This window comes from Eublepharis macularius, chromosome 4, assembly GCF_028583425.1.
Source record: "Eublepharis macularius isolate TG4126 chromosome 4, MPM_Emac_v1.0, whole genome shotgun sequence".
NCBI classification, from domain to species: Eukaryota; Metazoa; Chordata; class Lepidosauria; order Squamata; family Eublepharidae; genus Eublepharis; species Eublepharis macularius.
Window position 1 is genome coordinate 100,184,206 of NC_072793.1, and position 27,758 is coordinate 100,211,963.

Genomic DNA, 27,758 nt, shown 5'->3' on the forward strand with positions numbered 1-27,758 from the left:
CTAGAAGGCATTCCACTTCAGTTCCATCCCTCTCAGAGGGTAAGATTTCAGAAACCATAGAACCATCTACAACTATTTCTCCATTGCCGCTATCACCAATACAGCCTGGAAAAACACAGAAGGGATCCTTGGTTCCATCTGAGAATAACAATTGCTTTGAACTGGCTCCTCACCATAGACACCATTGGTTCCATTATTCTCCATATGGCTCCCCATACCATTACTACATTTACGACTTTGAAGGTTCACCAGGCATGTACCCACTCTCTCAGTACTTCTTCCATGACATGCCGTTATGTTTCCATTCTCTCAGAATCAAGAGACAAAACTAAACCTTCATCGGTTCCGACCATGATCCCAGAGGTCAACACTGTTCTGGAACCAATATTGAACCATACTATTCAGTCTGATGACAACTTTGAGGTCGAATCAGCTTTTGCATCAAAACCATCTCCATCAGAATTCATTACTCTGGACATTGAGATGACCTGTTCTGCTCTGACCTTGTAGAATCAGATCTTCATGGTCGTACATTCAGAAGTGGCTGGACCAGTGGCATTTCCAATAATGCAAGGCATACTTGACATGACCAAAGATTCTGTGAACCTAGAAAGATCATGAGAGTGAGGGCAGGAAGGGTTACATCAATGCTTAGTTCTCGTGACACTTCTTACATGCCCACGGTAATGCCGAACACCACCTTGGGGTCAGGTAGCAATTTTTCCCAGGCCAGTTTGGCTAAGGATCCTGACAGTGTTTTTCCATCTTCTGGGCATGGAGCAAGGGTCACTGGGGAAGGTAGTTGTGAATATCCTGCATTGTGCAGGGGGTTGGACTAGATGACCCTAGAGGTCCCACCCCTATGATTCTGTGATTCTATGAAAGCTGTGTGGTCCAGACTGGCCTTGACTCCAGTGATGACAAAAAAACTAGACAACAGGCATAAAACTAAACAAGAAGGATCAAGTTCCTTGTTTTCTCACCCTCCTGCCTATTCTTTTATTACCAAGACCCTCGAAGGCAAGGGCCTCCAAAAAGCATGGACCATTTGGCTCTGATCAATAAATAAGATAGGAAACTAGACATACTGAGAAGAAAGGTTTATACTTCTGCAGCCTTAACCTTTATAATCAGTAATTATGATGCCATTACAGCCCACTACTAGTTTGTTCAGGCTCTCAACACCCTTCTTCCTCTGCCTCTGTTCAACCTCAGAGGAGATATTTCTGAACCAAATCTCAAGATGGTTCCCAATCCCCAAGGGTTCAGTCTAGATCCAGTAAACAAGGTGTTTAATGCCATATCCTCTTGGGCCATGTCAGTCAACCACTTACTTTGTCTACATTCTTGGGGGTCAGTCACTCAAGATGCTTGCTGTTGTTCATAGCCAAGGCTACTGCTTTGAGCTCAAGGCAACTCCCCCCAACATTTCCCCTCTGTACAGCCCCCCCACCCAATCTTACTATTAGAGGAAGTGCAGTAATGGCTGCCAAAAAAAAAAGACCCAGGCCATAGAACCCATTCCACCTGGTTGCGCCTGTGGGTTTTTTCTCAATATTTTATTGTTAACAAAAAGTCAGGAGGTTCCCGCCCAGCTTTAGACTTCTGTTCCTTGAACATCGTATACTTTTTTAAAAAAAAAGTTCAGAAAGTTGTCACTAAAGACTTTTTATCTGTTTAAAAAAAACACCTGTCAAGTTTGGTTACTATTGATTTAAAGGAAGCATATTTTCATATAGAAATACTGGTCCGCTATAGAAAATTCCTTTGTGGACTTCCGGTTCCTGGATGCTGATGAGCAAACAGCTTTTCTCCCAGCTCTAAGACGTGAAGTAGATTTTAATTCATTTTATCCTATTTTACTGTTAATAGGTATTTTTATTGCCATCATGAATTGCTAAGAACTTTTATCTTGCCTCCTCTCTATCTTGGAGCTCCTTTTCAAGGACAATTTACCTTGTATAAAGAACAAGGTTTTTCTCCATCTAATTGGATAATTAATTGGCGTCTGCAATGTGCTAAGTAGCCGGCTGCCAAAAGGAATCATAGTTTTTCTCTGTTTTAAACAACATGGAAATGGGAATTATTTGATTTTAACTTCTTGGAGTTATTATTATTTCACTGTTTTATTGTTGGCCTTCTGAGTTCAGAAAAAATGAAATCTCATAAACAAGGAAGGGAGTCAGAGGAAATTTCACCCCCTGAGCCTAAACAATAAAAAAATGGGGATTTTTTTTCAGTAACTGACTCAGTACAAACGCATGTTTTCCAAATCCCCACTTCAAATCAATTTGCACCTTTAACAGCAGTTAACTGGCAATCTTCCTGAAGGCTCAGCTGCTGATATATTTTCAGAAGTGGCAACCAGCAATTCAAACACTTCAACTGAAGCCACAGCCTCTGTATTTCCTAGTTTGACAGTTAATATGGCTACGGAAACACAAGCAGACTTACTTTTTTTAGTAGCTGAATCAATTAATTTTATTTGCAGAAGGCTCAATTCCATTCATTCCAAATTAGAGAAAATTACAGACTTGTTAACGAACCTAGATGGTGGCAAGGAGCACTCTAGGGAAATAAATCCGTCTAAAAAGATTCCAACAGACAAAACCTTCAGTTCTTCAGCCAACTAATTTATAACATTCTACTTAGCAAGTTTCAGTAGTTTTAAGGTCTAGTAACCCACTAAAGCAGCAACCTAGAGACAAGCTGATGGATTCTTGGTGGCTGATTTGGCAACCACATCATGTAGGTTTGACTGTCTGCAAATTTAAAGGGGCTGCACCTTCCTGGAAGACGAACTCCTCTATTTACAAGATCTGTTTGGTCATTGAATCAGGACTGTGGATATAAAAACAGTGGAATCTTTGAATAACCCCTCACAACCCCAAAAGGTGTTACTAACATTTAACAGCTCAAAAATCCCCAAATTTTTACTTGGACAAAAAGCTTTTCTAAGAACGAAAGGGATTACCAATCCGTGTGTTTATTAATTTAACTATTGAACCACTTATCCCTAATGTCAAAGTGAAAGAAACAATAAGACAGACCAAGGTTTTATCTCAGAAGCTGATCTCACCTAATAAGGATGTTTCCATGGATATTGATGCCATGGATAGGTTTGGAATCTTTTTAATTTCTTCCAATGCCAGAACAGCTAACAATTGTAGACAGACTAGATGCAGCAACTGCAAGTTTACGTGAGAACATTTCAGGCACTATATTATGACTATATTAGTCATAATACCTCCTTGTTACTGCCTGAGCCATCTACAATTTTAAATCCTCAACAAAACATCAAGATAATTCCAGAGATATTGATTCAAGATGAGATTCATACATCACCTCTAGAGGTTGAGAACCATTCACAAAGTAGGAATGAAGAAATAGACCAGCAACATAACCAGCAAACAACCAAAGACATCCACGGTAGCATGAACAATGGTTGTGTGCATCATAACTCTAACAGTCTTCTAGAACAATTAAGCATGGATGCGCCATTTTCATCAACAAACCAAAACAAAAAGAAGAAGAATAGTAATTTATAATTCATATTTGGAATAGAACTATGGCAGATACATTGACAGTTTACACTTTGAATATCCGTGGCCTTAACAACTGTATAAAGTGTAAAAGGGTGAATAGTAATTTATACAAATTGCACCCTGATATAATGTTGTTGCAAGAAAGACATTTGACAGATGCATGAAATCGTACATCTTGATTTCATGAACAATACCACGCTTGGGGCACTACAAAATCCAGAAGAGTGACAATACAACGTATGGGTAATAAGAAAGAAGAGCTTGAGCTTCTATTGCAAACAGAGGACTACGATATAGTAGGAATTACTGAGACTTGGTGGGATGATTCCCATGTCTGGAATGTGCTAGTGGATGGGTATGAGTTGTTCAAGAAAAACTGGAAGGGTAGAAGAGGAGGTGGAGTAGCGTTGTATGTGAGGAGAGGGCTTGATTGTCAAGAAGTTATGGAGAATGGGGTGGACAGCCCGATGGAAAGCATATGGGTAGAAATAAGGGGAGGAAGGACAAAGGGTATTATTGTTGGAGTCTGCTACAGACCACCTGACCAGCGAGAAGAAACGGATGCTGCCCTCTTTGAACAGATTAGTAGAGTATCCAGACATCAGAACCTTGTAATTATGGGTAACTTCAGCTTCCCCAATGTGTGCTGGGAGACAGACTCAGCAAAGCATCATGAATCATGCAATTTCCTGACCTGCCTGGACGATAACTTCCTTTTTCAAAAGGTGGACGAAGCTACAAGGGGCTCAGCCATACTAGACATGATATTAACCAACAGGGAAGAATTGATAGATGAGATGAAGGTGGTGGGGACCTTAGGGGGAAGTGACCATGTCCTCCTTGAATTACAGTTGCTGTGGGGGGCAAAGGAAGTTCATAGCCAGACTCGTAGGTTAGATTTTCATAGGGCCAACTTGGATGAACTCAGAGGCTTGATGAGAGTCATTCCATGGGGAAGTGTGCTGGAAGGGAAAGGAGCGAGTGAAGGGTGGGCCCTTCTCAAACACGAGCTTTTGCAAGCTCAAGCCCTCACTATCCCAGCAAGACGGAAACATGGCAAGGGCTCCAAGAAACCGATGTGGATGTACAGACAGCTCCAGAATAAGCTAAGGGAGAAAAAGGAAATGTTCAGGAAATGGAGAGGACAGACCTCTAAAGAAGAGTATATGAGGGTTACTAGGTACTGCAGATCAGCCATCAGAGAGGCCAAAGCTCAGTACGAGCTGGGTCTGGCCAGGAGGGCTCACTACAATAAGAAAAACTTCTACAGATATGTGAGAAGCAAACACCAGGTAAAAGAGGCAATTGGACCGCTGTTGGGAGTAGATGGAGAAACTCTGATGCAGGACAGAGAAAAAGCAGACAGGCTTAATGACTTTTTTGCCTCTGTTTTCTCCCTGAAGAACTCAGGCCCATCTAGAGATAGTAGGAAATGTGACAGGACACCTGAGGGGCTAGTTGACATTGACAGAGAGGTTGTGGAGAGGCATCTGGCTGCACTGGATGAATACAAATCCCCTGGGCCAGATGGGGTGCACCCAAGAGTGCTGAAAGAACTTTCTAGAGAACTTGCAGAACCCCTGTCCATCATCTTCAAGGCCTCCTGGAGGACTGGGGATGTGCCACAAGATTGGAGAAAAGCGAATATTATCCCAATCTTTAAGAAAGGGAAGAAGGATGACCCGGGAAACTACAGGCCGGTCAGTCTAACTTCTGTAGCTGGGAAGATATTAGAACAGATTTTAAAGGGATCAATCTGTAAGCATCTGAAGGACCGCTCAGTGATCCGGGGAAGTCAGCATGGTTTTGTTCCTAACAGATCTTGCCAGACCAACCTGGTTTCCTTCTTTGATCGAGTGACCAGCTTACTGGATCGGGGGAACTCTGTTGACGTGATTTATCTGGATTTCAGTAAAGCTTTTGATAAGGTCTCCCATGACATTCTGATGGGCAAACTGGAAGACTGTGGACTGGACTATAGGACAGTTCGGTGGATAGGGAACTGGTTAGAGGACCGCACCCAAAGAATGGTGGTCAACGGCGTTTCATCAGATTGGAGGGAGATGTCCAGTGGGGTGCCGCAGGGCTCAGTTTTGGGCCCGGTATTTTTCAATATTTTTATCAATGATCTGGATGAAGGAGTGGAAGGGCTGCTCATTAAATTTGCTGATGATACCAAATTGGGAGGAGTAGCAAACACCCAAGAAGAGAGAATTAAAATTCAACAAGACCTGAATACTCTGGAGAAGTGGGCAGCTGTGAATAGGATGCAATTCAACAAAGACAAGTACACAGTATTACATCTGGGCCACAAAAATGGGAAGCACAAATACTGGATGGGGGATACACTTCTGGGCAGTAGTATATGTGAAAGGGATCTTGGAGTAAGAGTGGACTGTAAACTAAATATGAGCAGTCAGTGTGATGCGGTGGCAAAAGAGGCTAATTCAATCTTGGGTTGTATCAAAGGGGCCATAGTGTCGAAATCACAGGAGGTCATAGTCCCTCTCTATACTGCCTTGGTCAGGCCGCACCTGGAGTATTGTGTGCAATTCTGGAGGCCTCACTTCAAAAAGGATGTGGACAAAATCGAGAGGGTGCAGAGGAGAGCGACGAGGATGATCAGGGGTCTGGAGACTGAGCCCTACGAGGAAAGGCTGAGGGCCTTGGGAATGTTTAGTTTGGAGAAGAGGAGGTTGAGGGGGGACATGATTGCTCTCTTTAAATATTTGAAAGGCTGTCATTTGGAGGAGGGCAAGGAGCTGTTCCAGTTGGCAGCAGAGGGTAGGGCCCGAAGCAATGGGCTTAAATTACATGCACAAAGGTACCAGCTGGATATTAGGGAAAAAAATTTCACGGTCAGAGTAGTTCAAAAGTGGAATCAGCTGCTAGGGAGGTGGTGAGCTCCCCCTCACTGGCAGTTTTCAAGAAGAGGCTGGATGAATACTTGTCAGAGATGCTTTAGGTTGATCCTGCACTAGGCAGGGGGTTAGACTAGATGGTCTGTATGGCCCCTTCCAACTCTATGATTCTATGATTCTACTTAACGCCAGTATCTTTGATTTGTTCTTAAGGACACACTTCAGGATGACAGAGGCAGGTTTCTCTTTATTCAAGGACAGCTCAACAATAGAACAGTGATGATTGGATCCATCTATGCTCCCAAAACTGACCAACTCCCTTTTTTGGAATCTACTTTTTCCAAACTTGATGCTTTTAAAGAAGGGGAAGTTCTTATAGGAGGGGATTTAAAGTATACTGTTAACCCTTCGATAGATAAAATTTACAAATCTTATCTCTGGAAACTTCCAAAAACCAAACTTACTGGTTTAGCCAGACTTTTGTCTGAACATGACCTTATTGATGTCTGGAGAGCTCTATGCCTATCCGAATGGGATTATACTTTTTATTCAACCAGACATCTTATTTACACCAGGATTGACTATCTTTTGGTGTCTTCCACTCTGTTCCAGAGTCTACATTCAGCCAAAATAGAAAATTACTTATGGTCTGACCACTATTTGGTTCATTGTGTTAAGGAGAGGGAGGAACACTCAATAGACCACCATGGCGGTTAAATACTTTTTTATTAACAGATGACACCACAAGTGCTGAATTGGAAAACCAGCTTGAAGATTACTTTCAAAATAATTACACTGGAGATGTCTCGCAATTGATGCTTTGGGATGCCATGAAGCCAACGATCAGAGGCTTTCTGATTTCAAAATCGTCTTTTCCGGAAAGACTAAAGCAGAGAATCAGTCATAGTCTTAAACAAAAAATTGCCCAATTGGAGCAAACACATAAACAGACCAGAAATTCTTTGACCTATAAAACCTTGTTAGCGATTCACTGTGAATTGGAATTGATAGAGATTACAGATATTCAGAAAACACTTCTCAAACAAAAAACATGGCTGAGAAACCCAGAGGCTCTTAAACTACCGAAACATCACTTAAATTAAAAAAATCCTCCCACCTTATCTCACTCATCCGAGATACAGCTGGAACACTACATTCCACCACTACTGCAATTAAGTGCATATTTTATGATTCTTATTCTAATCTTTATGAATCAACTAATCCAAAGATCGATCTCATTGGTCAGTTTTTGGATAAGTACTCATTGCCAAGGCTTTCTGAAGAGCACTGAAAGATACTGGAATGTTCTTTTACTGCCGAGGAACTTCATATTGTGGTTAAAAAGATGAAAAGTAATCAAATTATGGAGACTGGGTGTCTACCACCATCTTGGAATCAAGCAGTGGTGACTGTTTTACCAAAGGACAACAATGATTTGACACTACCAGCATCATATAGACCTATTTCCCTCCTCAATGTCGATCACAAAATTTTTACAACTGCATTGGCTGTCCGATTTAATACTTTTATCAGTGAATATATTAATCCAGACTAGGTGGGTTTAATTCCTGATAGGGATCTCAGAAAACACACATAAAGCTCTGAACATCTGGCATTATGCAAAACAGAAAAAAGTCAAAATGCTATTGCTTTCTTTGGATATCCAAAAAGCTTTTGATTCTTTGGAGCCTATGTTTTTAGACTAAATATTACAGCATATGGGTTGTGGACCAAATTTCCTAAGGGCAGTAGCAGCCTTATACAGCGTTATACACTGAACCACAGGCGAGGATCAAGATTAGCAACTCGTTGTCCAACATGATTCGAATTAGACAGGGCACTCGTCAGGGATGCCCTTTATCCCCAGTGTTATTTACTCTTTCTATTGAATCGCTGGCCATTGCAATAAGAAATCATTTGGACATCAAAGGGATCAAGATTGGCAACCGCACTTACAAAATTAACCTTTTTGCTGACAATATGCTCCTGTATTTGACCGAGCCTGTATACTTGCTAGAACATCTCCAGTGACTCCTGAAGGTTTATGCGCAGATCTCTGGCCTGAAAATCAACCACAATAAATCCGTTATTCTCTCATCACATCTTTCACATGCAGAAACAACTGGAATTCGACAAACTTAAAAAATATCATTGGACAACAACCTCTCACAAATACTTAGGTATTCAAATTCCAGATTCTATATCAGACCTGCAAAAATTCAATCATGACAAAGTTATCCAGGATATACAACTTAAACTTGAGTTTTGGGGAAACACTATATTTACGTGGAATGATAAATACGACATAATCAAGTCTTTTCTGGTCCCTAAATTTATTTTTCTTTTTAGAGCGATTCTGATTGGCATTCTTCCCTCAACCCTTCATAAATGGCAACAATTACTTCTCTGGTTTTTTTGAACATATAAAAAGCATAGAATTGGCCAACGTACTCTTTTGAGACATTAAACGCATGGTGGTCTTGGGTTACCAGATTTATCCCGCTACTACCATGCTGTGCATCTGACAGTATTAGTGAGATTTCTACTTCACACTAATTCCAGGGATTGGACATCAGTCTACAAGCACTTTACATCCCCATTGGACCTAACTGATATTGTATGGCAGGATAGCCTCCACAAACATCTGGAAGCGGCACATAACGCATTTTTAAAGGTGTTGCTGTATACTTGGGACAATTTTTTTTCGAAACTTCTCCCACAAATCTCTAGATTCACATCTTTTGTGATACAGAATTGGTTTCTTGAAGGTATGACAGCAACTGAGTTAGCATCCTGGAAGAATCAGCAGATGACCCACCTGGTAGGTCTGACTGATGGGATATCAATCCTGACTAAGAATGCTGTGGAGCAAAAATTACAAAAATGAATAAATTGATTTACTTACTTGCAACTTCAAACATTTTGCTCTAAACTGGACATCATCCAGATCTTATGTAAACCTTTGATGGAGTTTGAATGCCTCCTAAAACTGCATACTACAAAGTAAAAGGGAATGATTTCGTTACACTACAAAATTGTAGAACAGATTGATCCCTCAAAGCCGTTACCATACCAACACAAATAGCAAAAAGATTGTCCTTCATTGGCTCTTGCAGAGGGATGGAATGCAGTCTGGACATTGGCAGAATTTAACTCTTCAGTTTTGATAATATGCTACCAAATGTTTAAATTAGTCTCTCGATGGTATCTAATGCCAAAATCTTTATCGTATACTTCTCCATGGCTGAGTTCAGCATGTTGGAAAAAGTGTGGATCGAATGGATCTTATATCCAATGCTGGCTGACTTGCCCAGTGTTGGCATCCTTTTGGCAAGCAATTTTGGCATCAGTTATGATGATAACAGGTGTAACACTAGAATTCACTTCAGAATGTCTCTTATTAGGAGCAAATTGGGATGAAGATCAACCACAATGGGCAATGACTATCATAGCAATTCTTTTATCAACAGCCAAACTTTCCATAGCTTGTCATTGGAAAGCCCCCAATGCTCTGAAGACTTCCGGTTTGGGATCCATGGAGGTCTAACGCAGCTCTAAGTGCTGAGCTGACCGGACTGCCGTTTTAGCGGCCGGCGGGGCAAAAAGACCCCCGCAGCCAACTGTTCTCAGGCGGAGAACAGGCATAGAACGCTCAAGTACCTCAGGGTGCATTGATCTCAGGCGAGGGGGGGTCCTACGCAACGGACTCTCTCCTGACTCTTGAGGTCCCACCCGAAGACAGGGCGGCTAAAATCTCTGCGGCAGTTCTGGAGCCAATACGGTTGGCATAGGACCTACATGCCCATGCTTCAACAGGGGCAAGAAGAATTGATGGGAATCTGAGATTGAAACAGCGATTACAACCCGTGAAAAGTGCTGGAGAAGGTAAAGATCACTATCTCTTGAAACGGGACAGATTACTTAAAGCAATGAAACTTTAAAGTAGATTTTAAAACTGCAACAGATTGACTAGAAGGAGGGGAAGATCCGGCAGGAACTATATTAGAAAAAGGACTAAGTTAAACGGAGTTATTAAAGAAAATGGACTATTGTTTTGCATACCTGTGGCTGTGAGGAGATATCAGGCTGTGAGAAAGCTTTACCATCGCGAGAACTGCTGTGGGAAGTCGGGAAACAGGAAGTACGTAACAGCGATAGAGTTGCTGGAGAGGAGCGGCCCTTGCTGGATGACAGGAAGAAGGGAATCGCCATTTTGGAAAGGGGAAGAGCTGCGGCTTCAGCGGAAGAGGAAGTAAGCCATATTGGATTACAAAAACCATAGAGGAACCATAGAGAAAAGACGCCCGACATTTTGGACTCTTTAAACGACTTTTTTGCATTAAGATCGGGACATTTAAAATAAAAGGACACTAAGCCAAGCACCACGGAGTTAAGGAAGCGAGTGGACTCGTGGGAGCGAGGTAAAGCAAGCCCCACGATGTCGGAAAAAGAGTGGCAAACGGCTATAGAGAACTTGGATAAAAAACTTTCAGAAGCGATTAAAGAACTCAAGGATATGAAACCTGAGCTAGTGAAGGAGGTTAAAGAGACAGTAAAGAATGAACTGGCAGAAGTGAAGAAGGGAATGGAAACAATACAAAACGATTTGCAGGCGACACAGCAAAGAGTCAACGTAGTGGAAAAGGTGGTGGAGAACCTTGCAGACACGCAACGAACAGAGATGAGGGTGATGAGGGGAAGAATGGCAGTTGCGGAGAGCAAGCATATGGAGAAGCAGCTAAGGTTTCGCGGCTTGCCGGAGGTAGAAGGAAAGACGGCTCAAGAACAGATTACTGAGGTATTAGCTGAATACCTGGGAAAGGAGGAGGAGGAAATTGTGGCTATTCTAGACGTGGTGTATCGAATAAATTCAAGAATTGCGACCCAAAGAAAATTACCAAGAGACGTGATTGTGCAATTTACGACTAGAAATACAAGAGAAATGATTGTGAGTAAACAATTTCAAGAACCATTGGAGGTTGATGGCAAGACGGTTATTATTATGAAGGAGTTACCCAGATCGGTGTTGCTAGATCGGAAAAAATACAGAGCTCTAGTCCAGACTCTAAAGGACATGAAGATAAGATATAGATGGGAATTACCAGAAGGAGTGTCCTTTGAATTTGGAGGTGTGAAAAAGCGCATCAGATCTGAACTAGAAATGGAAAAGTTTATGAGGGACAATGAAAAGGACTTACCAACAACAAGCTTATGAATATGGAGTGTAAAGTGTTATCTTGGAATGTAAATGGACTTAACTCACCGAATAAGAGAAAAAGTATTTTCCACTGGCTATTAAAACAAAAATGTGATATTGTGTGCTTACAAGAGACTCATATTAGAAAGCAGGATGTAAAATATCTTAAATTGAACAAATTGGGTAATGATTTTGTAGCGGCCTCAAAAAAGAAAAAAAGGGGAGTGGCATTGTATATAAAAGAGGAGCTACAGCCAAAATTAGTGATGAGAGATGTGGAAGCCAGATTTTTAGCAGTGGAATATACATGGAACTTAAAGAGAGTGTTGGTGATTGGAATTTATGCACCTAATGGAGCAAAAGAAAGCTTCTTTGAGGATTTAAGGAAGCAATTAGATGAACTTTCTTATGACCAGATAATTCTTGCAGGAGATTTCAATGGAGTTACAAACTTGGAACAGGACAAAAAATCAGTAACTGCACAAAAGAAAAGAGGACTATTACCAAAGACTTTTTTTGTATTAATGCAACAGGAAACTTTGGAAGATGTATGGAGAAGACAGAATCCTAAAGGCAGACAATATACGTTTTATTCTGCGAGACATTCTACGTTATCACGAATTGATATGATCTGGGCCTCTAAAGACTTAGCGCTTTGGACTAAGGATGTAGAAATAATGCCCATGGTAGGCTCAGATCATAACCCAATTATGTGGAAGTTTGGAAAAAGAGTTAAAAGGAAAGGATGGAGAATAAATGAGGACTTGCTACAAGAGGGAGAAAATATGGAGATGCTGAGAAGGGAAACTAAGTTCTTCATACAACACAACGTTAATAGAGAAGTACCAACTAATAAGGTATGGGATACATATAAGGCAGTAATTAGAGGTATACTAATGGACTTAAGTGGAAGAGTTAGGAGGAAAAGAGAGGAGAAGAGACAGGAGATAATGGGGAAAATAAAAGCCAAAGAAATGCAATTAAAGAAAAGACCAGGGAAAAAGAAAATATACCAGGATATTAAAATCCTTCAAGAGCAGTTGATGGCAATTAATAATAAAGAACTGGAATGGAATCTTAAGAGAATGAACCAAAAGTCGTTTGAAGGTGCAAACAAACCTGGAAAATATTTGGCATGGCAATTGAAGAAGAGAAAGGAGGAGAAGACAATAAATAAAATATGTGAGGATAATAAAGTATATCTGGAACAGATGGCTATTAGTAGAGCCTTTTACAAATTCTATGCTAAACTGTACAACAAAAAAGAAGTGAATAAAGATTCAATAGCGACGTATTTGGGGAAAATGAAGCTCCCAGTAATTTCGGAAAGATGGAGAGACAAACTGAATAGTGAGGTAACGGAGGAAGAGATAAGGAAGGCAATACAGTCAACAAATCTGGGAAAGGCGCCAGGACCTGATGGACTTACAGCCAAATTTTACAAGGTAATGGTCAATGAACTGGTGCCATTCCTAAAAGAAGTCATTAATGGTATCTTGAGGGATCAAGGGATTCCTGACACTTGGAGCGAAGCCAATATATCATTGATCCCCAAAGAAGGACAAGATTTGACTAATGTTAAAAATTATAGACCTATTTCACTACTTAATAATGACTATAAAATCTTTGCGAAGATATTGGCGGAAAGAGTAAAGGGATGGCTATCCAAAGTCATTGAGGAGGAACAAGCTGGCTTTTTACCAAACAGACAAATCAAAGACAATTTAAGGACAGTTATAAACGCTATTGAATACTATGATAAGCGCTGTGACAAGGAAGTTGGTTCCTTCTTTGTGGATGCTGAAAAAGCATTCGACAATTTGAACTGGGACTTTATGTTTGCCACTATGGAACAGCTACAAATGGGAGAAAGATTCATAAGAGCAGTGAAAGAAATTTACAGAGACCAGAGTGCAGCAATTGTGGTGAATGATGAGGTGACCAAGAAATTGACCATAGGCAAAGGTACAAGACAAGGTTGCCCATTGTCTCCACTGTTGTTTATTTTGGTTTTGGAAATATTGATGATACAGATTCAAGAAGACAATGCAATCCGTGGAATAAAGATAAAGGACTTTTCCTATAAGGTCAGAGCATTTGCGGACGACATAATGTTAATTGTGGAAGATCCAATTGAGAATATGCCAAAGGTAATAGAGAAAATTAAGGAATTTGGGGATTTGGCAGGATTTTATGTAAACAAAAAGAAGTCCAAGATATTGTGTAAAAACATGACTAAACAAAAACAACAGTTGTTAACGGAAATAACAGATTGTGAAGTAACAACTAAGGTGAAATATTTGGGAATTGAACTGACTGCAAAGAATATAGATCTATTCAAGAATAATTATGAGAAATTATGGACTCAGATAGAGCAAGACCTGATTAAATGGAATAGATTAAATTTGTCATGGCTGGGAAGAATCGCAGTAGTTAAGATGAATGTGTTACCAAGAGTAATGTTTTTGTTACAGACAATACCAATTATTCGAGACTCTAAGCAGTTTGAAAAATGGCAGAGGAAAATATCGGATTTTGTTTGGGCAGGCAAGAAGCCTCGAGTGAAAATGAAAGTATTACAGGATGCAAAAGAAAGAGGGGGAATGCAACTGCCCAACCTAAGACTCTATTATGATGCAATCTGCTTGGTGTGGCTGAAAGATTGGATGACGTTGAAAAACCGTAAATTACTGGCCTTAGAGGGATACAAAAAAATATTTGGATGGCATGCATACCTGTGGTATGATAAAGTAAAAGCAGACTCTATGTTCTTACATCATTATATTAGGAGAAGCCTCTTCACAATTTCACAGAGATTACCTACAAGAAGGTATTCCCTCCTGGGTGGTTCCTTACGAAGTAATAGATCCGAGAACTGTCGATAATGAACAACAGTGTTTAACGTACAAGGAGATAACACGAATAGAATCTTCTAAATTAAGAATAAAGACGCAAGACGAGCTGTCTCCAAGTTACGATTGGTTTCAATATAGACAGATTAGAGATCTTTATAACTCGGACTGTGTGAAGGGAGGGATAAGAACGGAGAATTCGGAATTAGAGGAGGTAATTCTACAAGAGGACAAAAAGGAAATCTCTAAGGTTTATAAAGTGTTGTTAAAGTGGTATACTGAAGATGAGACAGTTAAAGTGCAAATGGTGAAGTGGGCTATAAATTTTAATAAGGAAATAACAATGGAGGCGTGGGAATACTTGTGGAAAAATACGTTGAAGATCACGACATGCACCAATATCAAAGAGAATGTCTACAAAATGATTTATCGTTGGTATTTGACACCAAAGAAAATTGCGCTAGGGAATTTGAACACGTCTAATAAATGCTGGAAATGTAAAAAGCATGAGGGATCTTTGTATCATATGTGGTGGACTTGTGAGGTAGCTAGGCAGTACTGGGGGGAAATAATAAGAGTAATAAGTGAGACTTTACAATTTCAAATTAATAAGAACCCAGAACTCCTGCTACTGAACTTGGGAATGGAGGACATTCCAGCACAATACAGGACATTGTTATTTTACATGACAGCAGCGGCTAGACTTTTGTACGCGCAAAAGTGGAAAGTGCAAGAAGTGCCAACTATCGAGGACTGGATTTATAAATTGCTGTACATGGCGGAAATGGACAAAATGACAAGGAAACTGAGAGACCTTGATCCAGGACAGTTTAACATGGATTGGGAGAAGCTGAAACAATATTTAGTGAAAAAATGGGAGGTGGGAGGAGAACTGTGGCAGTTTGAAAATTACTGAAATATAATAAAAGTAGAGGGAGGTGACTTTACCGGGGGAGTTAAATGAGAATTTCTAAGCAACTATTTTATTTGACTATTAGATATAGTATTAAGTATTATAGGTGTTATTATAAGAATTATAATGATAGAAATTAACTAATTATAAGGATAGAAACTAATTAATTTCATTTCTGGCAATATATTTTATAATTGCAATGAAGAAACTTAAGCAAGGTGGGAAAAATACATAGTAATGTATAGACTATATGTTAAATGGATTGACTTAGGTTGGAGGTATATATGGGTCAAATTGGTTGACTATAAGTACCTAAAATTATGCTAAATGAGGGATAAATTGTTTGTCCCATATTGAAGATGAGATTATAAGATAGAGTATAGAGTACCAAAATTAGTTAAATGACTATTATTAAAAGAATATATGCCAAGAATGTATTATTTAGTTATGCATTATTTAGTTGTTAAAGTAAGTAGGAAGACAGATGAAGCACTGTGTTATATAGATAAGCTTAGAAGAAAGTGAAAGTTAATGTTTGATAGATAGAATAAATTTGAAATGAGTAAGGGAAAAGGGACAAGGGGTTGGAAAACTGTTGGAAGTCAACAAAAGAGGGGGAAAGGGAGGGGGTTAGAACTGGAAAAATTAAAGGGAATTGATTGTAATGTACAATTTAATGATTTCTAATCCAAAAAAAATTTATAAAAAAAAAAAAAAGGAAAGCCCTCAATGCTCTGATTTTACAGATGTAGCATACATGGTTATGGGACCATTATGTCCTAGCTCGACTCACTCCTAATTTGAACCAGATGACATCAACTAAAGCCTTTTTTAAGTTTAAGAAAATTTGATCACCAATTTTAATCTATCTTTCTAACCAGAAGGAAATCCCAAAGGAATTATACCATTGTTACGTTTAATATAGGTTGATATACACTGTATAGTTAAATGATACATCTCCAATTTATACTTACCATTCTTATGTCTTCAACTCTAGTAACATCTGTGCGAGCATGTCGGTGATTTGGGAAGTGTTGGTGTCTCTTTTGTGTGTTGCTGTTCTTTTTATGTTTTGTATTTTTCTGTTAAAACTGAATAATTTTTTTTTAAAAAAAAGAAAAGAAAATTCCATTGTTGCTCCAAGAACTACTAGTACAAAGTTCTTCCTTTCGGCCTCTCCTCTGCCCCTCATATTTCTATGAAAGTCATGGCAGTAGCAGTAAGCCACCTCAGGGAGGATGAGTGGGCCACCTCAGTGGCCCACCAGAAGCCAATCGTCGACATAGACTATCTCGATGATTGGCTTCTGGTAGGCCACTCCACAGAGTCCCTCTCCCAGGACGTGTCTCTGGTTTTTACTATACTCCAGCAGTTGGGCCTGAGAGTCAATGTGGAGAAGTCATGCTTAGTTTGCCAGCAAAAAGTAATATTTGTAGGGGCGGTTTCAGACTCCTCCATAGCCCACACCTTTCATACCCCAGAAGGTGTAGGGAAATTTCTCATTACTTTAAACACCAAATTTAACCAGATAAACACTAAATTTCTCATTACCTTTGCACCAGAGTGCAAAACAAGTTCAAAAACAGTTAGGTTTTATGGCCTCTCTGACTCTAATTGTTCTATTCAGCAGGCTGAGGCTTTGTCTCCTGCAGAACTGTTTCATCAGAGTGTTCCACTCGCACTGACAGAACTCGTACAAGCAGTTCTTGGTTCTGAGGCTCATCCACAGGTTCCTGAAATGGTCTAACAATACACAGAACCTATTAGTAAGGACCCCCTTTGGCTTCTTCCAGATTCACATCTCAATCTACACAGATGCCTCTCTTTCGGTATGGGGGCTTGTTCTGGGACCACCCAGATAAAGGGATCATGGTCCCCTCAAGAATCTTCTGTGCACATCAACCTCCCCGACCTGAGGGCAATAAGATATGCTCTGAAGGCTCTGGTTTGCCTAGTGGAAGGCAAGAATGTTCAGGTATACATGTACCAAACAACTGCCATGCATTACTTGAACAGACAGGGGGGCAGTTTCCCTGGCTCTCTCCCAGGAATCCTCACTGATTTGGGAATAGGCTATCCAGTATCAACTCTCCCTCTCTGCCCAGATGCACTGAGTTGGTCAAAATTCCAGAACTACAAATGGACCGCCCGCATGGACTTCCTTCACCCTTTTTTTGCAATATGGGGCTATCCCACCATAGATCTCAACAGAATATGTGTTCAATATCGCTCACGGGCTGGGAAGGGGAAGGCCTCTCTCAGGGATACCTTTCAGATCTCTTGGTCAGGCTCCCTCCTATATGCTTTCCCCCTCTTCCTCTTATTACGCTAACACTCAGCATGACGATGAGGGAATGTTCCTCAGCTATTGTAATAGCCCCTTACTGATCAAGACAAGCGTGGTTTGCTACTCTATTCCAAATGGCACAGGGCAGAATCTTCTATTTTCTTCTAACATCTCACCTGTTACAGTACAATGTGTTTCTCTACCACAACCTAGGCACTCTGCAACTACCTGGTTCATAGCCACCGCGGACTGAATTTTTTCCTCCCCCCCGCCCCAGTCCAGCAGGTCCTGATGGAAGCTAGGAAGCCATCTACCAGGAAATCATACCTAAGCAAATGGAAAAGATTTTCAAATTGGGCCATAGACAACAACTTATACCCAGTCTTGGCCTCATTACCATCTGTTTTTGCACTATCTAGTCCAACTAAAGGACCAAGGTTTGGATAATTTTTTCATTAAGATTTGTCTAGCAGCCATTTCTGCCTACTATGATGATGTAGATGGAAACTCTCTTTGCCCAGCCACAATGCAAGTCCTTTCTCAGAACAAATCTTCCAGCATCCAGGCCAATTCCCCAGAGGAGTCTTTCCTTGGTTCTTGTTTCAATCATTCATAAACCTTTCAATCCCATTGCTACCCACTCTCTCAATTTTTTGACAGCTAAAACAGTCTTTTTGGTGCCTATAATGTCAGCTAAAAGGATGAGTGAATTACAAGCTCTGAGACATGACTTCCTTTTCTGCCAAAGATCATCTCCATTTAAACCAGGACATTGTCCTTCTGCTAATTTTCCCTACTCCAACAACAGACGCAGAGAGGTTTTTGCATGCACTTGACATTAAACATACTTTGTGCTTCTACTTGGACAGGACAGCTCTTTTCCTAAAGGTCCTCAATCTCTGTATCATTTAAAGGACCAAAAAAAGGTCTGATGGTCACTGCACAGACCATTTCAAATTGGATAGTTTGGCTCATTAAGGATTGTTATAAACATTCTAAACAACTATGCCCATTGCACGTAAGAGCACACTCTACAAGGTCTCAATCTACCTCATCAGCTTTCAACTTGGGCATCCCTCTAGTGGAATTGTGTCTACACCATCTACTTTCATTAAGCATTATGTCATTGATGTAAATTCCAGAAGGGACACGGTGGTGGGCAAAGCTGTCCTAAAGAGTCTCTTCCATTAAAGAGCTTGATGCCCACTTCCTGGGTAAGTTAGCCATCTCCCATGCGGGACTGCACAGAAGACAAGATGATGAAAACAGGGTTGCACTTACCTACAACTGTTGTTCATTGAGTAATCTTCTGTGTAGGCATACACCCCTCCTTTCTTCCCTGCCATATGTTCTTTTTATTACAGTCCTGCAGTTTAGAGAACTGAGGGAGGGAGCTGCTTTCCTCACCTTTTATAGCCACGCCTGGGTAAAAAGCTTGCAAAAAAGCTAGACAAGTGTCTCGCTTCTTTAGGAGCTTTAAAATATTTGTGGCTGGCCTGCGCATGAGCAGTTCCCATGTATGCCTGCATGGAAGACCACTCGATGAACAGTTACAGGTAAATGCAAGCCTGTTTTAACAAGAGACCTGGAGAAAAATGACCTGTCCTTTAATAGAGAGGTAATGAGATGCTATTTACCAGATAATGTTATTTATCCCCATGCCATGAAAAGCTTCAACTGCCCATTTCCACACATTAAACCTATATTAAATGGACAGCATATTTTTCTCCAGGCCTGTTGGCAACCCTACTAACACTATTATCATGGAAAGAGAATTTAGTTAAGAAAAAATTAGTAAGCAGTATTTATTTATGTATTTATTTATGTATGTATTTATTTATTTATTTAAAAGTTGATGGGTTTCCTTTCCAGAGGACTGCCCAAGGAGATATATATAATTTATTTAAATTTATAGTATAATAAGATACAATATAACAGTAAGCAAGAGAAATCTCAATGTGTCAGAATACAGTGCGTGTCTGAAAAACAAATCTAAAAAGTATGTAAAATACTTGAGGGCCTCGCAAGGGGCAGAGTTTTAGAGGTAGATGCAGCAACAGAGCAGGGTCTAGCTTGTATCGTTATCAATCTAATGTTAGGAATAAAGAGGACTCAGAGTTAAGTCTTCCCTATAGACCACAAAAAGCACATTTCTATATGGGCAAGGACTTTCTTCAGTCTACAAATTATGCTTCTGGATGCATTCTTCATTTTAGCAAGCATTAATAAATGCAGTTTACATTTTTTTGCTAATGATTGGCTTTGTTACAAAAATTGGAAATCTGGACCATGGAATTACCGGAATTCTTGTGGTTTTATGAGAAAACCTTTGCAATCACAACAATTTAAGAAGGCTATCAGATTCTCTGCAAAAAGACCAGTAGAAGATGTGTGCATAATTTCCCATAGACTGTCTTCTTGTGGAGCAATCATAATCTGGTCTACTCAGATACGAGTCCCATATGACTCAGTGGGGTTTATTTCCGGCAAAAAGTGTGCTTAGGACTACAGCCTTAGACTCCTTATATGTGTGTGCAATTTGTGTATTTTAAAATAGCATAAACTAACCTAATCTGGAGTTCAAAACAGAAAATTAGACTTAGTTTGGCACTTTCTTGCTAAAATGAGACTAATGATAATAGGCTGAAACTAAACATTTTGGTACATGCATGGCTCTAGATGAAAAGTAGCAGCCTCACATCTTCTCTTCTTTGCAATGCAGTACTACAGAATGTGTGGTGTAACATCACCACATCCTTCCACATCATTGGCTTGGAAAATTCATGACGTTTTTTCCAGCAGCTCAAAGCTAAAATTAATCTACACAGTCACACTACAGATTTAAGAAGTTTGGATAAACATTACAATGAGTCTGTGATCCTGGATTCACTAGTGCAAGAATCAGTGCATCATCATCAGCAACCTTTTATTGGCATTCAGTAAAAACAATTTACATCAAGCAGGGCAGAACAGCAAAATCAGTCGACAGAGCAATTAACCATATACTCCCTAATCCACATAGCAATACAATGCAACCGTATATGTAGTGTAGGGACAATGATCTGATAGTAAGAAAGAAACTAATCCTCTGTCCTTGTTAATTCACTGGCAAGGCAATCTGTTTTTATGTTTTATCTCTTGGCTGTTCTTTGCTATGCAGATTGTTCTGCTAGCAGCACAAGGTTCATTGAGGTACATACTGTCTGTCCATTCTTCGGCCCCATCATGCCTGCTTCAGTGTTTTCATTATTCTGGTGGGGATCTGCTATGTTTTCACTCCCACTAATGGCTTTGGCGGTTTTGTCAGCTCCCTTTCCTGCACTATAGCAGAAGTCTCAATTTTTTTCTGAGTGGCAACTGCTCCTCCTTGACTCCCATATCTTGCACCTCTAAGTGGGTAAGAGTCTCTACCGAGGCTATAGCAGGACTTTACCCTTCTTCTTGTGCTATTGATTATGTTTGGGACTCAAACACTCTAAACTTTCTTCTTCCTTATTAGATCACCAAAGACATTTAAAGTGGGAACGTAACCCTTTGTTAACCTTTTGCACCTCCCCGGTGCTTCATTTTTAGTATACTGTACTTCCACCTGTGGAATGAGGACTTTGTGGTTTTCTAACCTATGCCTCCCCCCTTCATAGAGTTTCACAATGTCAATGTGTCCAGTGCCCTGGCCGGGATTCCCTACCAGAGGTTTGTTTTCAGCCCTCAAGTCTCACAACACTATTGGTTGTATTAGTCATTCAGGCTCCAAGAGACACCTGGCAGTATCCTCATACAACCCTTCCTTTGTGGGTTGGTAGAGACTATCACACTTCCCTTGAGCGCATGACTGTTCATTGCCCTTTACCCAGGATGGCTCTCCTCACCAAAGCACTGTTTTTCCCTTGCTACATTCCTGTTGGTACTTTGGCAGGGTACATTTAGAGAGCTCCCAGCTTCTTTAGAAGTACCACTAGGTTAATGTCAATGAGATAGTAAACATCTGTTGGGAAGGTGGTTCTCCATAGTCTCTTGAGAGTTTCACATCCACCTCCTTCAGTAAGTGAGCTTACTACTCTCCCAAAATGGGGCTGTGCAGAAGCCACAAAGATGAAAACAGTGTTGCACTTACCTGTAACTACTGTTCTTCAAGTGGTCTTCTGTGCAGGCACACATCCCTTCCACCTGCCCTGCTGTGAACTCTCTGGAGCCTTAGTTTCTGAGGGGTCTCTGGTAGCAGCATGGAGAGAACTGAAGGGATAGCATCCCTTTTCCTGGTCATGTGATGTTTTGGGTGCTAAAGCACCAAAGGGAAGAGGGGTGCTCCTAGTCTTCTAGAAAGCTCTTGAAATCTTCTCCATGACTGGCCTGCATGTGCGCAGTCCCCAATGTGTGCCTGCACAGAAGATTGCTCGATAAACAACTGTTACAGGTAAGTGCAACCGTCAAAACAGCAAGGGTGGCCCCAGTTATGCTCTATCGTCAGCTTCATGTGTCTTACTTGAGCTTCCCACTCAGTAACTTTGTTTTCAAACTGCCCCTCTTGCTCTTCTCCTCTCCTGATGTTTACTCACATAAACCGTTCCCTCGTTAGCCTGCTCGCTAATCCCAATATTATAGTGGTACTCTTGTTCCTGTTCCTCCTTATCCCTCCATCTGCCTCTTTCTCTCTCTGTTTGCTTCCTCTCCATGGCCATTTCCACATGGCTTACCTTTTGCTGGAACACAGCATGTTCTCGTGTGAAATCGTGCGATAACAGCATCTTCCTGGTGCGATTTCGCGCATGAAGACACTGTGTTCCGGCAAGAGGTAAGCCGTGTGGAAATGGCCCATGTGGGCCCAGTTGCAGCAAGGATGAGGAACAGCAGGTTCTTTCTTTCTCACCTGCCTATGTGCTTTCTCTCCTTCAGCCTTATACTCACTGGGCCCAATTGAATATTAGTTGCTAATGCCCTTTCTTCTGATCACCACCTTCTGCCATCCCATTTGGCCCAGAAGGAGAAAGCAGGTAGATAGCAGCAGCAAGTGGTATTCAGGAGCAGGAACTGCTATCATATGGTGGAGTTTGAGAGATGAGATCTAGCAGCCTGGCATGGCAATAGGCTCCGCAGGAGACTGATGGCTTGCCCAGGCCTCAGAATAACCCAAAACTGGTCCTGGATTCGTAGTAAGATGCTGATTCTTCTTTTTTTTGTTAGATGAATCCAAAGTAGCAAATGAGAGTGGGTGGTGAATTTCCACTAGTCTAATATGTATTTTCTGTAGATGTGGCTGTGAAAATATATTATGGACTGCTGTCTTTAAATTATAAATCAGTTCATTGGATAGGTAGAATAGACATAGGGACCATTATTTAGCACACTATGGTTTTATTGTCTGATTTACAGTATAAAAAATAAGGGTATCTTCTCTAATATGTTCTAGAATTTTTGTTCTTGTCAGGATGTTAATGATCTTCAACGGGGCAAAATTTGTTTAATATAGTGATATTTTTTGGTATGAACTGAAAATGTACAAGCATGTACAGACTTTTATTTCAAGATTTTAAAAAGTATAGTGCTACAGTGGATGAGCTTGCTGTAAGTAAGATGCCATTTTTCTACAGTTAAAAAAAATCTGAATTCCGTGATTAAAACAAGCATTTAAAAATTATGTGATTTCTTTTTATATCTCTATAGCCCATTGAACATGCTGGGTACAGTCCGACATTCGTCCTCTTCTCTTTCTTCCCATACATCAAGTGAAGCAGGAAATCTGGTTATCCTAACAGACAGTTCTATTGGAGAAGCTGCAGAGGACATGTATCACATGCAGGTATACCTGCCCTCCTTCTTCAGAAGTCCATTACAAGGAAGATATAGTTTTAACATGAGAGACAGGGTCCTTTAAAGGAAGTTAGTGTATCTACAGTAAACACCTGTAGAAGTTATGTGTAATATTTAGGCATATACATTTATATAAATATAAATAATAATACAGTAAAGTTATGAGAATGATGGAGGTCTATCAAAACATCTACTTAAGTCGACACCTGATCATCCTTTATTATTATTTGTAAGCTGTGCACAAATTAATATTAAGATAAACATAAATGTACTTAGATTTTCTGTTTTAAATGTTAGCGTACTTGGGTGTGTGCGTATCTACAAATTCAGTGTAGATCCTGCAGGGTTAAAATACCGTCCACAACAGTTGCCTTTTGTGTTTGGCTACAGCCCACAAGAGTCTTGTGTGCATCGCCTATGTTTTATGAGACAAGTGAGGAGAAACCATGAGTTAAGACTCAGAGTCCTCCTTTGGGAAAGAGCATCATCAGCTGACTCCATGGGAAAATCACATCTAATTCAGGGGAGGAATAGGTTTCTCAGACTCCGGACTCTTCTCCAGACAAACTAAAGAAAAAGGCTGAACTCTCAGTCTTTGAAACTCCCCAAAGAATGCAAGGCTTTTGTTTCAGTATCTACAACCAGTGCTTTTTGGAGCTGGAACGCCCCAGAATGGTGTTCCAGTACCTCTAAAAATACCCACACCACATGAGTATTTTTAAAACGCCCCAGCCATTTTGGGGCCCATTTGAGCCCGGATCGAGCCCAAAATGGCCAGGATCAGGCTGCTGCTGGGTGGAGGAGGGTTCCTCCGCCCAGCAGCAGCCCATTCCAGGCCCGATCCAGGCCCAAAGAGGGCCATTTTGGCCCCATTTCAGGCCCGAAATGGCCAGGATCGGTCTGCTGCTGGGTGGGGGAGGGTTCCCTCACCCAGCAGCAGCCTGTTCCAGGCCCACTTTGGCCATTTGGGGCACCTTTAAGGCCCGTAGAGGCCAGGATTGGACTTGAAACAGCCAGGATCAGGCCACTGCCTGGAGGAAGAGTGCTCTCCCATGTGGTAGCAGCCCATTCCAGGCCAATTCAGGCCTGATCTGGGCCGTTTTGGGCCTGTTTTGGCCCAATTTGGGCCCTGAACAGCCAGCATCAGACCTGAAACAGCCAGGATCGAGCTGCTGCTGGGTGGAGGAGTGCTCTTCCATGTGGCATCAGCCCATTCCAGGCTGATTCGGACCCAATCCGGGCCGTTTCAGGCCCATTTTAGACCAATATTTCCCATGGCCATTGCTGGGTGGGGGAGTGCGCTCCCGCGCTGCAGCAGCTGGTTCAGGGCTGATTCAGGCCAGATCTGGGCCAAATTTGGCCTGATCCAGGCCAAACTAGGCCCCCTGTGGAGCATGGGAGTGCTCCTGGGGTGGCCACTGCCTGTGTGATGATGTTGCTGAGGGATCTACAACCAGATGGATACCCTCAGTTATCATAGGTCCCAGTAGTTCATGAATGGACCATCAAGGTCACATTACCTATGTTCCAGCAATGGGGCTGCTTACACATCAACACTTTTACCCCAATCACAACGGGAAGTGCAGATGCTTTTGCTCCAGAACAGGAAAGGTTCTGGAAGATGCCTTCCTTTAGATGTGGCAAAAACACAAAAGGCTCCTCCAGGACTAAACACTAGAGATATTGCAAACCACCCTTCCTGGAGTCTATAATAAATACTAATATATACCAAATTTATGAATTATACAAATGATAATTTTTATGAAGCAGACAAACATGTAAAACACAGGTTGCTCCAGTCATTATGTCATTCATATCTAGTAATCCTTAACTCCAAATACCAGAATTTCTAATATCAGAACCAATGTTTGTATTGTCTTCTTCCTAGGCGAGTCCTTCCACCTCAAGCCTGAGCTCTACTCATTCTGCTCCATCACAGATGATTAATTCTGCTCCTTCTAGTGCACGAGGTAAGAATAAGGCAGATCAATTAGTCTGAAGTTCTAAAAATGGCCGTGATATTTCTTCTTTAGTATTCTAGATTTTACTGTGATTCCTCCCTTAACACATACAATAGCTTCATTATTACAACAGCAAATCCTTCTAAAATGCCTTTTATAATGATCCCAAATAGCATTTTCTCATCTCTTTGGTGTATTTCTGTGACACTCATCTTAAGCAATTGAACCATTTGTCTCCAATGTATACAGCCAACTTTCAACCTATCACATATATGAATTTGTTTTGGTTCCAAAATAAACAGCCTAAGAATAACAACATGAAGTAAAAAATTAATTGGGACAAAAATGTTGAGAGAATATTTAGCATGAAACAAAAATGGCTTGAAATAAGATGTGCAAAATTAGCCTTCTTTATATCAGTTATGACCAAAGGAGAAAAAAATCTAGAATATCTTTTGGTATCTAGTATTTTCTTTCTATAACACCAGGGCCGTTTCCACATGGCTTACCTTATTCTGCAAAATAGCAAAATCTTGCACAAAATCTCACGAGAAGATGCTGTTATTGCATCTTATCGCGCGATAACAGCGTCTTCTCACGAGATTTCACTATTTTGCAGAATCAGGTAAGCCGTGTGGAAACGGCCCAGCTGCAACCTCAAAGATTCAAAATTGGTATTAATATTTTCCAACTGCTTATAAATTGGTACCTGTGACGATCCCCATTGGCCTTGCCCACTGCCTGCCAGACTGCCAACGCACTGCTGCATGCTGCTTCCCCAGTGGGATGGGTCTTATCTCTGGCTGCCTGACCAGCAATGGAGCCATTGGGTGGGTCTTCTGAGGGCAGTCCCCTTAGTGGCCTCAGACACAGTGGAAGAGAAGGTGGGGCAGTGAACCCCTAAACTCTCCACCTGGGAAGCTGCTCTTACCGCAGGGACAGTCCTCCCTTTATCTTCCCTGACCTCGGCTTCTGCCCTCCTGTATCTCCCCCTCAATGAATGCCCCTCCCCCCTCCCCAAGAGCCCGCCTCCATGGTAAGGCCCAGCACCTGAGCCTTGGCGGGAGATAGCCCTGCCCCAGTTCTGGCCTTCTGTCAGCCAGGAGGCCATTTCCTGTGCCTGCTCCTCAGCCCTAGCCTGGCCTGGGCCTCTGGGTTGCAGTCAGGTGGAAGCAGAAGCTGCCTTCTGCCTGTCAGTGGGCATCTATCTGTCCTCTGGGCAGGATCCTGGGCTCCTAGACAGAGCTTTGGCTGCTGAGGCTGAGCACCTTTGGCCCTACGGCAACCCAGCCTTGGGTCGCTGGGTAGCTGGTGTAGCACTGGCCTGACATGGCCCACTGCTAAGATTGTTGCTGCCTTGATGGCTATGACCGCCATGCCCTCCCTGCCAATTTCCTTGAGCCCTGGTCTCTTTGGCCCAGTGACTTCAAGTCCCGTGTTCCTCTGCTCAACCTCTAAACTCTTTGGACTAGCTCTGGCAACTGCTGCTTTCCAGTCCTCTCCTTCCCAGCAGCTGTGCTGGTGGGGCCTCTGGTGAGTCCCGGTGGGCTGTGAGGGCAGGTGGGCACGGTCCAGGCTGGGAGGTCAGCTCTGGAAAGTACCAATTTATGAAGTTTTAGGATATGTTACACTCTTAGTTTATTCTCTGTAGGATTGACTCACAAAATGTGTGAGGTCCTTTCCAGATGCAGCAGATGAGAAAGTGAGACTCAGTAAATAGAGAGCATTGCTTTGACAAGGGATGGCTGTGTTGTCATTAATACCTTTAGCCCCATTTTCCATGGCTTTATAGATGTACACTCACATATGAGATGGGAAGCAGGCAGTTTTCAAAAAATAAATACATTCATAAGTTGGAAGATAGCTGAAACTGACTAGGTTTTTCCTCAGAAAAGCCTAGCATCAATTAAAATTGAAACTATAATTTAAGCAGCGTAAAAATTATAAATTCAATTATAATTGTTTTAATTTATGTTTTAAAATGTTTTTTAAAGTATTAGTAGTATGATGCAGGTGTAATTCACTGAGGGAGCACATGGCAAAGAGGCTTTTTAAAAAATGAGTTCACAGGATGGTGCAGGTGGATAATCATCCATTCATGCCCACAAACATCAACTAGAGAGCAAAGACACTTACAGAGCCACGTTCCACACAGCCTTAACGGCTGTGGTAGCTCAGGGAAGAATTACATCTTTTCAGTAACAAAATGTTTTGGCTTAAGTGCTAGGAAAGTGAAATAACCCTGCAACAGAATTCTTATCATCAAGGAAGATGTCTGGTTTTCTTTAATGAGTCTGTGCAGGCTTACTTTTGGAAGTGTGATCATGGAGGCAT

The 27,758-nt window shown here is 41.3% G+C and overlaps 1 protein-coding gene across 1 annotated transcript in view; it reads left to right on the plus strand.

Moving 5' to 3' along the window:
• The window catches only part of DOCK3 (dedicator of cytokinesis 3), a 566,279-nt gene that overhangs the window by 484,520 nt on the left and 54,001 nt on the right, over window positions 1-27,758 (plus strand). Inside the window, exons 50-51 of the mRNA XM_054976377.1 lie at window positions 23,317-23,452; window positions 25,352-25,433. Of these exons, the coding sequence (XP_054832352.1) occupies window positions 23,317-23,452; window positions 25,352-25,433 (218 nt within the window). The remainder of the gene's footprint in view (window positions 1-23,316; window positions 23,453-25,351; window positions 25,434-27,758) is intronic.